Source organism: Ochotona princeps, chromosome 10 (genome assembly GCF_030435755.1).
Source record: "Ochotona princeps isolate mOchPri1 chromosome 10, mOchPri1.hap1, whole genome shotgun sequence".
NCBI lineage: Eukaryota > Metazoa > Chordata > Mammalia > Lagomorpha > Ochotonidae > Ochotona > Ochotona princeps.
The window spans coordinates 49,780,881-49,793,494 of record NC_080841.1 but is presented as its reverse complement, the minus strand read 5'-3'; the positions used below and the strand labels follow the sequence as shown (position 1 = coordinate 49,793,494).

The following is a 12,614-nucleotide window of genomic DNA, read 5'->3' as shown; positions in this document are numbered from 1 at the left end:
GCCGTCCTGGACTGCCTTCCCAGGCCACAAGCAGGGAGCTGGATGGGAAGTGAAGCTGCCGGGATTAGAACCAGTGCCCATATGGGATCCCGGGACTTTCAAGGCGAGGAGTTTAGCTGCTATGCCATGCCGCCAGGTCTATTACGCTTTTGTTAAAATTACAAATGGATGATTTTACTTTACCTTAAAGATTTCAGTTGAGATTCCAGGAATTCACCCTTTTCCTCATAGATAAGTTTTAGCCTCTCCTGCAGGAAAGGGGGGAAAAAAGTAAACTTTATTCATGTTACGTGTGTTGCAGGCAGATTTTAAAGCCATTGTGACCACTTGAGAGTAAACCAGTGGATGGATGACTTCTCTCTCTGTGTCTCTCCCTCTCTAACTCTGCCTTTCAAATAAATAAATAAACACATACATGCACACGTTTCTTTTAAAATTCATCTTCTATTAAAAAATGGGGAGAGTCTGTCAAAACACAAAAATTACATGCCTTTCTCACCAGCAATGAAGTTTTGGTAAAGGAAAACTTTATAATTTATGTTTAAATATATCACCCCTCTCTGTAACTTGCTTTATTAATTCTTCTAATAATTGATGTTTATGATGTAAGTTTTTGATAATCTGCTTCTGATAGCATCAAAAATAATAGATAAGAAACATTCTAACTTAAGATATATAAGACTTTTATTCAGAAAATTGCAAAAGGTTATTGGTAAAAATTAAAGATTATTTAAATAAATTGAATGATATGTGGTTTACAAGGATTAGATGATATGAAAAACCTATCATTTAGTCAGTGTAAATCAAGTCTCATAATGACTTTTGGAAACGTGATAATTCTAAAACATATTTGAAAATGTAAAAGGCCAGAAACAGTCAAAGTTGAAAACAAAGAAAAATGTTGGAATAGTTGGGCCCCCCAGAATCAAGGCCCTGTAAAGCTAACACAGGCAGAGACAGACCTACGGATATAGGGACAGGTAACTGGTGACAAATACACCGCCATAAAAGCAAGAAATTGCCTTTGGAACAAATGGCACTTCGTTCGATATGTTGAATGACATGGGAAAAGAACAAAATGTGACTTATACATTTCACATCATAAAAAATAAATTATAGGTGGACTGTAGATCTAAGTGTAAAAAGCAAAAATAAAGTTTTTGAAAGATAACCTCATCATGTTTTGGGGGCATGAAGAAACTTCTTAAACAGGACATCAAGGACACTGCACAGATATAACATTCTAGCAATCAAAGTAAATATGCAAGAAAATTATTAAGACAATTAATAAGGTAAGCCCTAGAGTGGAATACAACACAACAATACATATAAATCACAAAGGGCTTGTATGAAGAACAGATAAAGATTTTTAAAAAATAAACACATCAGATACCTCAATAAAAATAATGAGGATTTTTGAACACGCATTTCAGAAGACATCAAATGGCCAATAAACATGATACTCAATCACATGGGTAATCAAAGAAATACAAATAAAAATCATAAGGCAGCACCAAAAAGTTCATAAAAATTGGCAATACCATATCGTGGCAAAGATAAAGGAGCAATGGGGTCACTAAGGTGCTGTTGGTAGGAGTGTGAAGTGATAACATCATCTGGGAAGTTGCCATTACCCACTCGAGTTGAACAAAGACACATTCCAAGACTAAAAATTCCACTTCAGGACATATATGTAATATAAATAGGTGCAATGCACACTAATAAACACCTAAAAGGATACTCATAGCAGTAATGTTCATACCTGATCCAAACTGGAAAGAGCACAAATGTTCATCAACAATGAATGGATAAATAAGGTGTGCTATATTCAGATAGGGAAAGCACCAACAAAAATCAACTTCTCCCAAAATGTAACAACATTGATGAAATTAACAAAAACAATGATGTAAAATGACAAAAAGGAACACATAGGACTCCATTTATATTAAAACAAATAGGCAGAACTTATTTATTTGAGGAATGCATACTTATATAATTTTCCTAACAGTCAAGAAATGATTATCTTTAAGGAAATGAAGGGACAGTGGTTGAGAGGGGGCACAGAGAAGATTTGTGGAGCATGATAATGTTATGTAGTTCAACCCAAGTGATAATTAACCAGATGTTCATTTTAGAGATAAATCATTGAGCTACAAATCTCCATTTCACATATTTTGCCCAATGCATATGAAATTGTGTCATTAGAAAATGTAAAGGTGGAAGGCATGATCCCGACGGTAGGGAAAGCTACTGCAAAGTTTAAGATTAGGACTAATAGATGCAGGTTATTGGTAAGCTTTAAATAGCAGGCCTTGGGCCTCGCATGGTAGCCTAATGGCTAAAGTCCTCACCTTGCACATGCTGGGATCTCATATGGGTGCTGGTGCATGTCCCAGCAGTTGCATTTCCCATGCAGCTTCGGGCTTGTGGTCTGGGAAAGCAGTAGAGGACAGCCCAAAGCCTTGGGACCCAGCACCCAAATGGTAGACCTGGAGGAGGTTCCTGGCTCCTGGCTTTGGATCAGCTCAGCTCCAGCCATTGTGGCCACTTGGGGAGTGAACCAGCAGATGGAAGATCTTCCTCTCTGTCTCTCTTCCTCTCTGTATACCTAACTTTCCAGTAAAAAAATAGATAATAAATAAATCATTAAAAAAAGAGAGTAGTACTTGTGGATCAGGGGTCTGAAGCTCACTCGAAGAGTACTAATGTAAGAATGGGAGGTAAGAAATGAAACTTTAAAAGAGTTTCAGCATAAGGGAGGGCAACAGTGATGGCTGGGAAGGAAAATAGGGTTGACAAAATTGACAAACTACCCTGATTTAAGAAAAACTAAATATGTCCTAAATATACCCAAAGATCTATAAGAAAAGCATCAACAAAGAATGAAAGGACATCAACAAAACAGTGAAAGGAAACAAGCATGTATCTTAAAGCTCAAAAAATATAATAACTGAAATGACAAATTCACTACAGGAGACGAAGAATACCTTTGAGAAGCAGATTACTGAACCTGAGACAAGACAACAAAAATTACCAAGTTTGCGAAGAAGAAAAAAATAAAAATTACTCTATCATCTAGCAATGTATTAGAGTACATTCTGGGAATATATTAAAAAAAGTCAAAAGAAGAGACTCAAAACTTGTACAGCAATATTCACAGAATATTTATAACAGTCAAAAGGTAGAAACAAATGTGCATGAAATGATGAAAGGATAAAATTGGTACATATGTACAACTAATATGATCAGCCCCCAAAATAGAAAACTTATAAGTTATAACTAAATAAACCTGGAAAATACTATGTTAACTGAAATAGGCCAGCAATAAAGGAAAAATATTTTTGATTAGCTATTCAGAAAAGGATAATATAAAGAAACAGAAAGTAGGATAAAAATTATCAAATGGTGGGAACAAAGAAGAAAATGAAGCTATTTCTTAATAAGCACAGAGGGTTTGTTTCGGATGATGGGAAAGTTCTAGAAATGGATAGTGTTGGTTGTAATCATTGTATACGCACTTAATGTGCATTAGTTATATATTTAAAATGGCTATGATAGTATACTTTATTCAAATTTTAAAAAGCACATTGGGCCCGGCGGCACGGCCTAGCGGCTAAAGTCCTCACCTTGAAAGCCCCGGGATCCCATATGGGCGCCGGTTCTAATCCTGCAGCTCCACTTCCCATCCAGCTCCTTGCTTGTGGCCTGGGAAAGCAGTTGAGGATGGCCCAAAGCTTTGGGACCCTGCACCCACGGGGGAGACCCGGAAGAGGTTCCAGGTTCCCAGCTTCGGATCAGCGCGCATCGGCCCGTTGTGGCTCACTTGGGGAGTGAATCATCGGATGGAAGACCTTCCTCTCTGTCTCTCCTCCTCTCTGTGTATCTGGCTATAATAAAATGAATAAATCTTTTTTAAAAAAAAGCACATAAAAAAGAGCAGACACATAAAAGAAAATAAACTAAATAATCACCAGTTCTAGTTTCCATTTTTCAGCCTCATTTGAAGATGTAGTTCTGCCAACATGTGCACTGCCGTGGGAGAATGGTCTCTTGGCAGCTTCATCCACTTTAGAACCTTCGCCTGTTATAATCCAAGAATTTTGCATGTTTTCCTAAAAACACACACACACACAAATAATTACAGTTGGTACTCAATTTTAATCAAATGAGTATTTTACAAAGGGAATGATAATTCCTATCTATGCTGAGAGGAAAAAGGAACAACACAGGTTTCTAAACGGTAAGTCAAAAATCATTTCACATTTTCAGGCTACTAGGATTGCATTCCACAATATGTGCTACAGTAACAGGCAATAATCCAGTAATGAGTAAGGAGGGCTAGGTTTCAGAGTAGTCAACAAGTGGAATTATCCCTTACTCCTCTGAAAACAGATTCAACTTTCTTATTTTTGTAAAAAATTATTTTCTGCATTTCAGGGCATGTAATATATAATTATTGTTAGCATTTACAGTATTTACTATGTGCAAGATAATAGTGTATATGTTTTACATGGATTATTTTATTTCATGATAGCAATCCTATGAGATAGGTTCCACCAATGCCTTCATGTTACAGATGAGAAACTTCAGTCACACAAAGTAACTTGCGAAGGGTCACAGAAGTGGGAAGCTGATAACAAATGGCTGGAATAGCATCTGAGCCCTGGCAATACAGCTCCAGAGTCCACATGTATTATCCTCTTTCCCTGACTGTTGACCTAAAACCCTCAGCATTTTTTAACGAGAAGTGTCTTCTATTGTATTATTTGGCCATAGTCCCCAGTTCCTGTCATAAGCTCTTTTATCATCTTTAAAATCTCCCAAGACTGGAGTTGATGGGCACATACACATGCCAGAACATAGCACATCCTACTACACAGCGAAAGAACCTCCTGCTCTTGGTGCTCCCTGGACCTTATCCTGTGTACCACTTCATCTGTTTGTTCATTTGTATGTTTCATAATATCCTTTATCCTAAACCAGGAATAGCATGTGAAATGCTTCCATGAGTTTCACAAGTTACTATACAAATCATCAAACATGAAGAAAAGGTTGTGGAATCCTCTGATATGTAGCCAAGTGAGACAGAATTGTGGGTAACATGGGGTCCTACGATGTTGAATGGCACCTGAAGAATGTGTGTGTGTGTGTGTGTGTGTGAGAGAGAGAGAGAGAGAGAGTGTGTGTGTGTGTGTGTGTATGTGAGAGAGAGAGAGAGTGTGTGTGTGTGTGTGTGTGATCTTGTTGGATTAAGTCCTTAATATGTGCAGAATGATAAAAATTCTGGGTAGACAGTGTCAGGATTAGATTAACTCATTGGACATAAACTTGATGTCTACAGAGAGGAGAATGGAAAGGCATGAAAGGTAAATCTCAAATATCTGGTGTCAAGGAAGGCTTTGAATAGAGAAAAAGGAACAGATCTTATTTCTCTTGAATTCCTTAAATTATGATGTTCTTCTTCCTTTATCGAAAAACATTCATGCTGAAAGTATACACAAAAAAGTATATATGTGGTGATGAAGATAGCTGACGGGCAGCCTTCATGTCAGGAGAGGAATGACCAGGACAACCCACTGAAACATGTCCCATGCAATGGAGAAGCAAATACTCAGCTCCTGACAAGCACCTTTGGGCAAAATGCAAACTCAGGAGGCCTGCAGTGGGACACTGGGTGAAGCTGCTGCTTACACTGACAGCAGCCATAGTGGAGTGGTAGGAGAAGATGGCCCAAATGTCTGGGTCCCTGCTATCGGATAACAGTATGCAGTTCCAGTTTACCGGCTTTGGCCTTTTTGGAGAGTGAACTCTTGGATGGGAAAATCTCTCTTTGTCTCTGTCTCTATTGTCTGTCTTTCAAATAAATCTTACAAAAAAATTTTTAAAGCATGTAAGTTTATATTACTAGAAAATCCTTTTTTTTTTCCATTTCTGTAAGCTAGGTCAGATATCTGGCTTTTATTTGAAATGTTATTAAAATAAAAACTTGGTTCAAAGTCTGTCACACAGAAAAAGCATGTTTACAGGATGAACCTGGAGTGTCCACTGTCAGTTTGTACCCTCAGCTACCCTGTCAACTACCAGTGACATAAACAGTTAAAATCTGAGTTGTTATATGTAACAAGCACTAAATACTTATGTTAATTCATATAAAAATTGAATACTTGATAAATACAAAAGAACATGGTAATACTCACAAGAGAGGACAGCAACCAAGCACTGGATCACATGACAGTGTCATAATCATGCTAGAATGTGGTAAACTGAATTCATTGCAAGTAGCATTCTGAGATTCTATTCCACAGTCTTAAAGTTCAGCATAGGGCAAAGGTTTGTATAGCATCTGCTATGTTCAGACACTGTGCTAAGAGCTTGGAGGACAAAAATGAGCAAAACCAGTCTCAGTTTGAGGAGTTTATAGTCTGACGAGAAAGACAAATCACCTCAGCGGGTAATTTCAATTTATAAAGTAAACTGAATAAAGAAGATCACATGAAGAACTACCCAGAACAGAGGAGGGGTACTAAGAGCAAGCAGAAATTTAAGCCACTGCCTGTGATACCAGCATCCCGTATGGCCATTAGTTCATGCCGTGGCTGTTTTGTTTTCAAGCCAGTTCCCCTCTTACATGCCTAAGAAGGCAAAGGAAGATGGCCCACATGCGTGGGCCCCTGCCACCCACATGGGAGGCCTTGCAGGAATCTCCTGGCCCCTGGCTTCAGCCAGGAAATGGTTACCATTTTAGGAGTACACCAGGGGAAGCTGGCTTTGCGCTCTCCATACTTACTTCCATAGTAGAGGTCAATGTTGAATCAACATATTAAATATTTAAGTATATCAAATTCCTGACAATCACTGCAAAACTATTTATTTTAATTGAGGGGAAGCTTAATTATAATTGAGTGGAAAGGATAAGAACAAACATGGAAAGCAGCAGCTAAGAAATTCCGTACTTAGAAAACTAATATTTCTAATAAAACTAGATCTAATAAAACAAAATTTCTAACAAGTATGTGTTAATATTATTGTATTTAACTCAGAGAAGTTTTCCATGAAAACAAGTTTTATAATAACAAAAAAGTGATGAAAAACGTAGAAATAAAACACATTTTTTAATGGTTTTAGTTTTCAAAAAATTGCCTGCTTGCTTCTAACATCTAGGTCATAAACTAGGCCAAATGCTAAAAGTCTCATCGGCTACCATCCAAGTCCAGGGGTGACAGTGAGAGATAATGAAAAGGAAGTTCTTCTCTACTGTGGAAAACTTCTATGCCCTCCAAACAATAGCTTGCTTCAAAACTGACACATCTTTCCTAATCTATGTACAATAACACTATACTTAGGGTATGACAGATTCAGAGTTAGACAGCTCTGGGTTTAAATCCTTGACTGCCAGTTTTTTTTTCCTTAGCTCTGTGTTATTTCACCAGTTAATGACTTAATAAATTGCTGATACAGTGTTGAGCACACTGTAACCATATAGTCATCAAGAAGTGTTAGTTACTATAATGTAAGAGTTTCAATTATTTTTCCAAAATCGACATTAGGAAATATGGAATATCTATATTCAAGTTAACTCTTTGATTCAACATTTTGACTTCAACACTGATTCATGAAAAAATCCTCACTCTTACAAAAGGAGATCTATTGATCTACTTACTTCGAAGATATTCTATAAAGCTTTATTTACATTATAACTGCCAGTATAGCACAATGAGCATCATGAATACATTGCTGAAATGTCTCAATTCACCCACAATTTAAAAAGGTAACTGCTTCATAACCACAAATAAAGACAGAAAATTAACATTAAATAAATATCAAGACAACTGATGTATATCTAGTGGCCATTTCAATACTTGCATTGGATTTTAACAAAACAACGAAGGTTTCGCATTCTGGTCCTTTCTTTGATTATAACTGCAGTTTATTATAACTGCAGCCAACTTCCCTTGCTCATGCTGCGAGGCATGTGATCCTGTACCACTGTTTCCTTCCTCTTTTGCATTACTCACTTCTCTTGATCTCTGATTCACTTGTCTGCCTGATTTCCTTTCTGACTTGACTTCCCCTTCTTCCACTCCTGTCACTATAAAAACACTGTAGATTATGAAAACTGAATCAGTCTGTGCTAAGTAACTACACATTTGGAAGAAAAGCAAGAGAATTTATTAGTTGTCAAATGAGCTACTTCTAAATACAATCCATATGGTGATATCCTCAAATTGGCACTAAAATAATAAGTAACTAAGATGAAATATTTAGACACTAATATTAATAATTATGTAAATCTTCAGAAAGAAGATTACATGGTAAGTGAAAAGTAGCAGAGTACAACTTAAATGTATTTGTAGAAAAATAAATGAAAATCATAACCAGCTCACTTTTTCAAAATTAACTGGGCACTTCTAAATAACAAATAATATATAACTGAAGGATTGCAAATATCTGGTCAGTTTTTTAAAATGCACACTCAAAAAAATTAGAAGATAACTAGGTAAATAAATTAAAATCTGTTTTCTTAACTGAATGCTAATGACTACTTAATTAAAACCACTAAGGTTCACTGCAAAGTAAAGCTACACCAAGCAAGTATTAAGACTTCCCCCACAGAAAGCTGGATTTGTCTCAAAAAAGCGGAACAGGCTATAATTAACTACCTTGCATAGCAAACCAATGAAAAATGCTTTAAGGCAAAAGTATTTCAGACAAGTCAAAAGAAGATACTATAAACAGTTAAAACACCATCACAAGAATCCATGCCACAGAATTACAGAAACAATTCAGATCACTGTTCTTCAAACTGGGATACTTAAACAAGAATCACATGGGTATTTTAATAGAAGTTCATGTTCCCAAGACTAAACCAGACTTTCTGAATTCGAATCTCATGAGCACAGAGCCTAGGAATTTGTACTGTCAATTCCTGATGTAAGTAAATTTTCTCAGATTATCAGTAAAAAAATACAGGGCCTGTCTGATTAAGCAATGCAATGTCCTATAAAACTACTTATTAAACTTGCAGTTTCTTGGGGATGTGGTAAGACCGTTATTTGATTTTTGGAACCTCAGGCCAACATTCTTTCTGTTACACCATGTTGCTGCACTTACTTAACTATAGAACTCAAGGAAAATCCATAGAAATCCAAGCTAAATTTGTTAAAATTTCTGCATTTAACAACATTGTTGTTATATACACAATTCCTATTTTCAGGTATATTCTTTACATAGGTGAAAAAATAACATAAATAGCATGCTTAGAGAGGAACTATAGTAAATTTTAGGCACTATCATTCATTGAACACTTTTCCTACCACAGTAAATTTTTATTTTGGGGGTCTTAAATAAACACAACACAGACCTCTAGCCAAACTTCAAGCAGCAAAACTAAGAAGTTCTGAAGACTAGGGGAGAAGTTAAGAAGTGTAATATTCAAAATTAAACAGAACTGGGGTTTATAAAAATGCTCACAGATGTATCCAGAAACGTTTGTTCCCTCAATGTCTCCTCTTGTCTTTGAGATTTCATTGCTTGCTGGAGCTTTTCGTTTTCAAGTACAACTACGTGTATCCTATTTTTCATTCCAGAGAGTTCCTCCTATAAAAAAGAGAAACCAAAGTAAGTTAAACATACTTAAGCAGTGATTTTATTTGTTGATTAGGAAAAAAACTGAGCATATCAAATCTATAAGATATATATTCTCTATAATTTTCCTGAAATACTAAAATTATGTTTAGACAAACAAGACAGCACACATGCTAATTAGCAAAAAAACTGGGTATATAGTAAATAGCAAGCAGACGATCACTCACAAACATCTAGCTTCCTACCAGGTTTTTCTCTAAGAGATTGAGGCCCATGGAAAAGCAGTAAGTTATTTAAGAATCAGGGAGACTCCAAAAAATAAGGTAAGATACATTATGAGTAATGACCAAATGCCAGTAACCTTTGAAAACTAGTACAGAATGAAATAAAGGGAAATTCTGAGGTACAGAAACAGGGATGGTATGACACTGACAAGAGAATACATAAATTACTCTGGAACAGAACACTGCTAGCCCAAACGTAGATCTATACAAATATGGTCAACTATTAACAAAGTACCAGAGGTCAGCACTGTGGCCTACCTAGGAAAGCTGGCTGCCTGCAAAGCTACCTTTCCATAGGGTCACCAGTTCCAGTCCTGCCTGCTCCACGTCTGATCTGGCTTCTTTGTTAATGGTGGGAGAAGAGCAAGGGAAGACGGCCCAAGTGTTTGGGCCCCTGCCATCCATCTAGACCTGGAGGCAGCTCCTAGCTTCAGCTTGGCCTAGCAACAGCTACTGTAGCTATCCGAGGAGCAAACCAGCACATGGACAGGTCTGCCGTCCCTGTTTCTCTCTGTACCAGCCCCCCTATATAACTCTGATCCTCAAAATAAAAAACAAGTCTCTACAGAATAAAAAAAGGGAGAGGCAACTCAATGGAGATAGTCTTTTCAAAAAATGGTTTTTGAACAATTGGACATTCACATGCAAAAAAATTATTCTGGACCCAGATTTTGTGCCTTACTAAAGACTAAGTGAACTCAACATGGAATATAGAACTAAATGTCAAACAAAAATTACAAAACACTAGGAGCAGAGAGGAGAAAATATAAGTGACGTAGCATTTGATAATGAATTTTTTAAAGTACAACACTAAAACCAAGACTCATGAAAGAAAAATTAGATAAGTGGAACTTCAACAAAATTAATATTTTTTTCTGTTGTATAAAATGTATTGTTAAGATAACAACAGTCTGGGCCCGGCGGCGTGGCCTAGCGGCTAAAGTCCTCGCCTTGAAAGCCCCGGGATCCCATATGGGCGCCGGTTCTAATCCCGGCAGCTCCACTTCCCATCCAGCTCCCTGCTTGTGGCCTGGGAAAGCAGTTGAGGACGGCCCAATGCATTGGGACACTGCACCCGCGTGGGAGACCCGGAAGAGGTTCCAGGTTCCTGGCATCGGATTGGCGCGCATCGGCCCGTTGCGGTTCACTTGGGGAGTGAAACATCGGATGGAAGATCTTCCTCTCTGTCTCTCCTCCTCTCTGTATATCTGGCTGTAATAAAATGAATAAATCTTTAAACAAAACAAAAAAAAAAAAGATAACAACAGTCAAGTTACCAAGTGGGAGAAAACATTTGTAAAAGACTTGTTTCAAAAATATATAAAGAATTTTTAAAATTCAACAATAAGAAAATACACAACCTAATTTTAAAAATGGGTAGAGGAAGCTGTGTGCAATTAATTAACCATGACACATAAAGAATTAACAAGAAATCAGGTGAGGTCTATGTGTGACTCTTGATATTACCATCTCACAATTTTTATTTTCCAAATTTAAAGCTATTATGAAATTAAATGTTTAAAAACAGGGTTAAAGATCTGAAGCAGTACCTCACAAAAGAATATGTAAAGAAAACAGGCAAACATACAGAAAGAGCTCAACATGTCATTAGGGAATCAAAAAGGAGATAACACTGCACACCTATTTGAATGGTTTAAATCACTGCCAACAACAAATGCTAAGATACAGAGTACTGTGAACTTAATCAAAGCTTGTCAGAAAGCAAAATAGTACCACTGCTTTAGAAAACAGCTTGGCAGTTTATTACAGAACTGGGCATATTCTTTGCCCAACAATTTATTCCTTGTTATTTACCCTAATGAGCTAAAACTAGTAAACACATGCTTACAACAGTTGTATTCATATTTGTCAAAAAGTTGGAAACAACCAAGACCTTCTTCAATTAGTGAATGGTAATGTAAGTTTTCTTTCTTCTTAAAAAATTTATTTATTTTTATTGGAAAGGCAGGTTTACAGAGAGGAAATACAGAGAAAGATCTTCGGTGTATTGGTTCACTCCCCAAGTGGCCTCAATGATCGGAGATAAGCCCATCCAAAGCCAGGTGTCCCACATGGGTTCAAGGTCCCAAGGCTCTGGGTCATCCTCCACTGCTTTCCCAGTTCACAAGCAGGGAGCTGGATGGGAAGTGGAGCAGCTGGGACACGAACTGGCACCCATATGGGATCTGGCTTATGCAAGGTGAAGATTTAACTACTGAGCCATTGCACCAGGCCCACATGGACAGATAAGTAATAATACATTCACACAATGGAATATTCTTTAGTGATAAAAACAAATGAGCTATCCAGCCATGAGAAAACATAGAGGAACCTTAAGTTCATATTCCTAAGTAGAAGAAGCCAGTCTGAAAAGCATATTCTATATATGCAATTAGGTGACACTCTGCAAAAGATGGAACTATGAAGACAGTAAAAAGATGAGTGTTGGGGCCAGCAATGGGGCATAAATGGTCAAGTCCCACCTGCAGTTCTGGCATTGAATACAGGGGCTAGTTCCTGTGCCTGCTGCTCCATTTCCCATCCAGCTCTGTTATCATGCCGGATGTCTCAGTCCTTGCTCCCCCAGAGTTTCACGGGAGACCTCGATGACGTTCCTGGCTCCTAGCTTTGGCCTCCCTAGTCCCAGTCATTATGGCCATTTGGTGAGTAAACCAGAGAACAGAAGGTCTCTCTGTTTCATTCCTGCTATTAAAAAATAATAATAAAGATGAGTAGTTACTGGGG

General features: G+C 37.3%; 1 protein-coding gene across 1 annotated transcript in view; it reads right to left on the bottom strand.

Moving 5' to 3' along the window:
* SDCCAG8 (SHH signaling and ciliogenesis regulator SDCCAG8) overlaps positions 1-12,614 on the bottom strand; it is a 221,153-nt gene that overhangs the window by 184,261 nt on the left and 24,278 nt on the right. The window contains exons 5-7 of the mRNA XM_058669413.1: positions 9,472-9,597; positions 3,972-4,112; positions 184-248 (exon numbers count right to left, since the gene is read on the bottom strand). Of these exons, the coding sequence (XP_058525396.1) occupies positions 184-248; positions 3,972-4,112; positions 9,472-9,597 (332 nt within the window). The remainder of the gene's footprint in view (positions 1-183; positions 249-3,971; positions 4,113-9,471; positions 9,598-12,614) is intronic.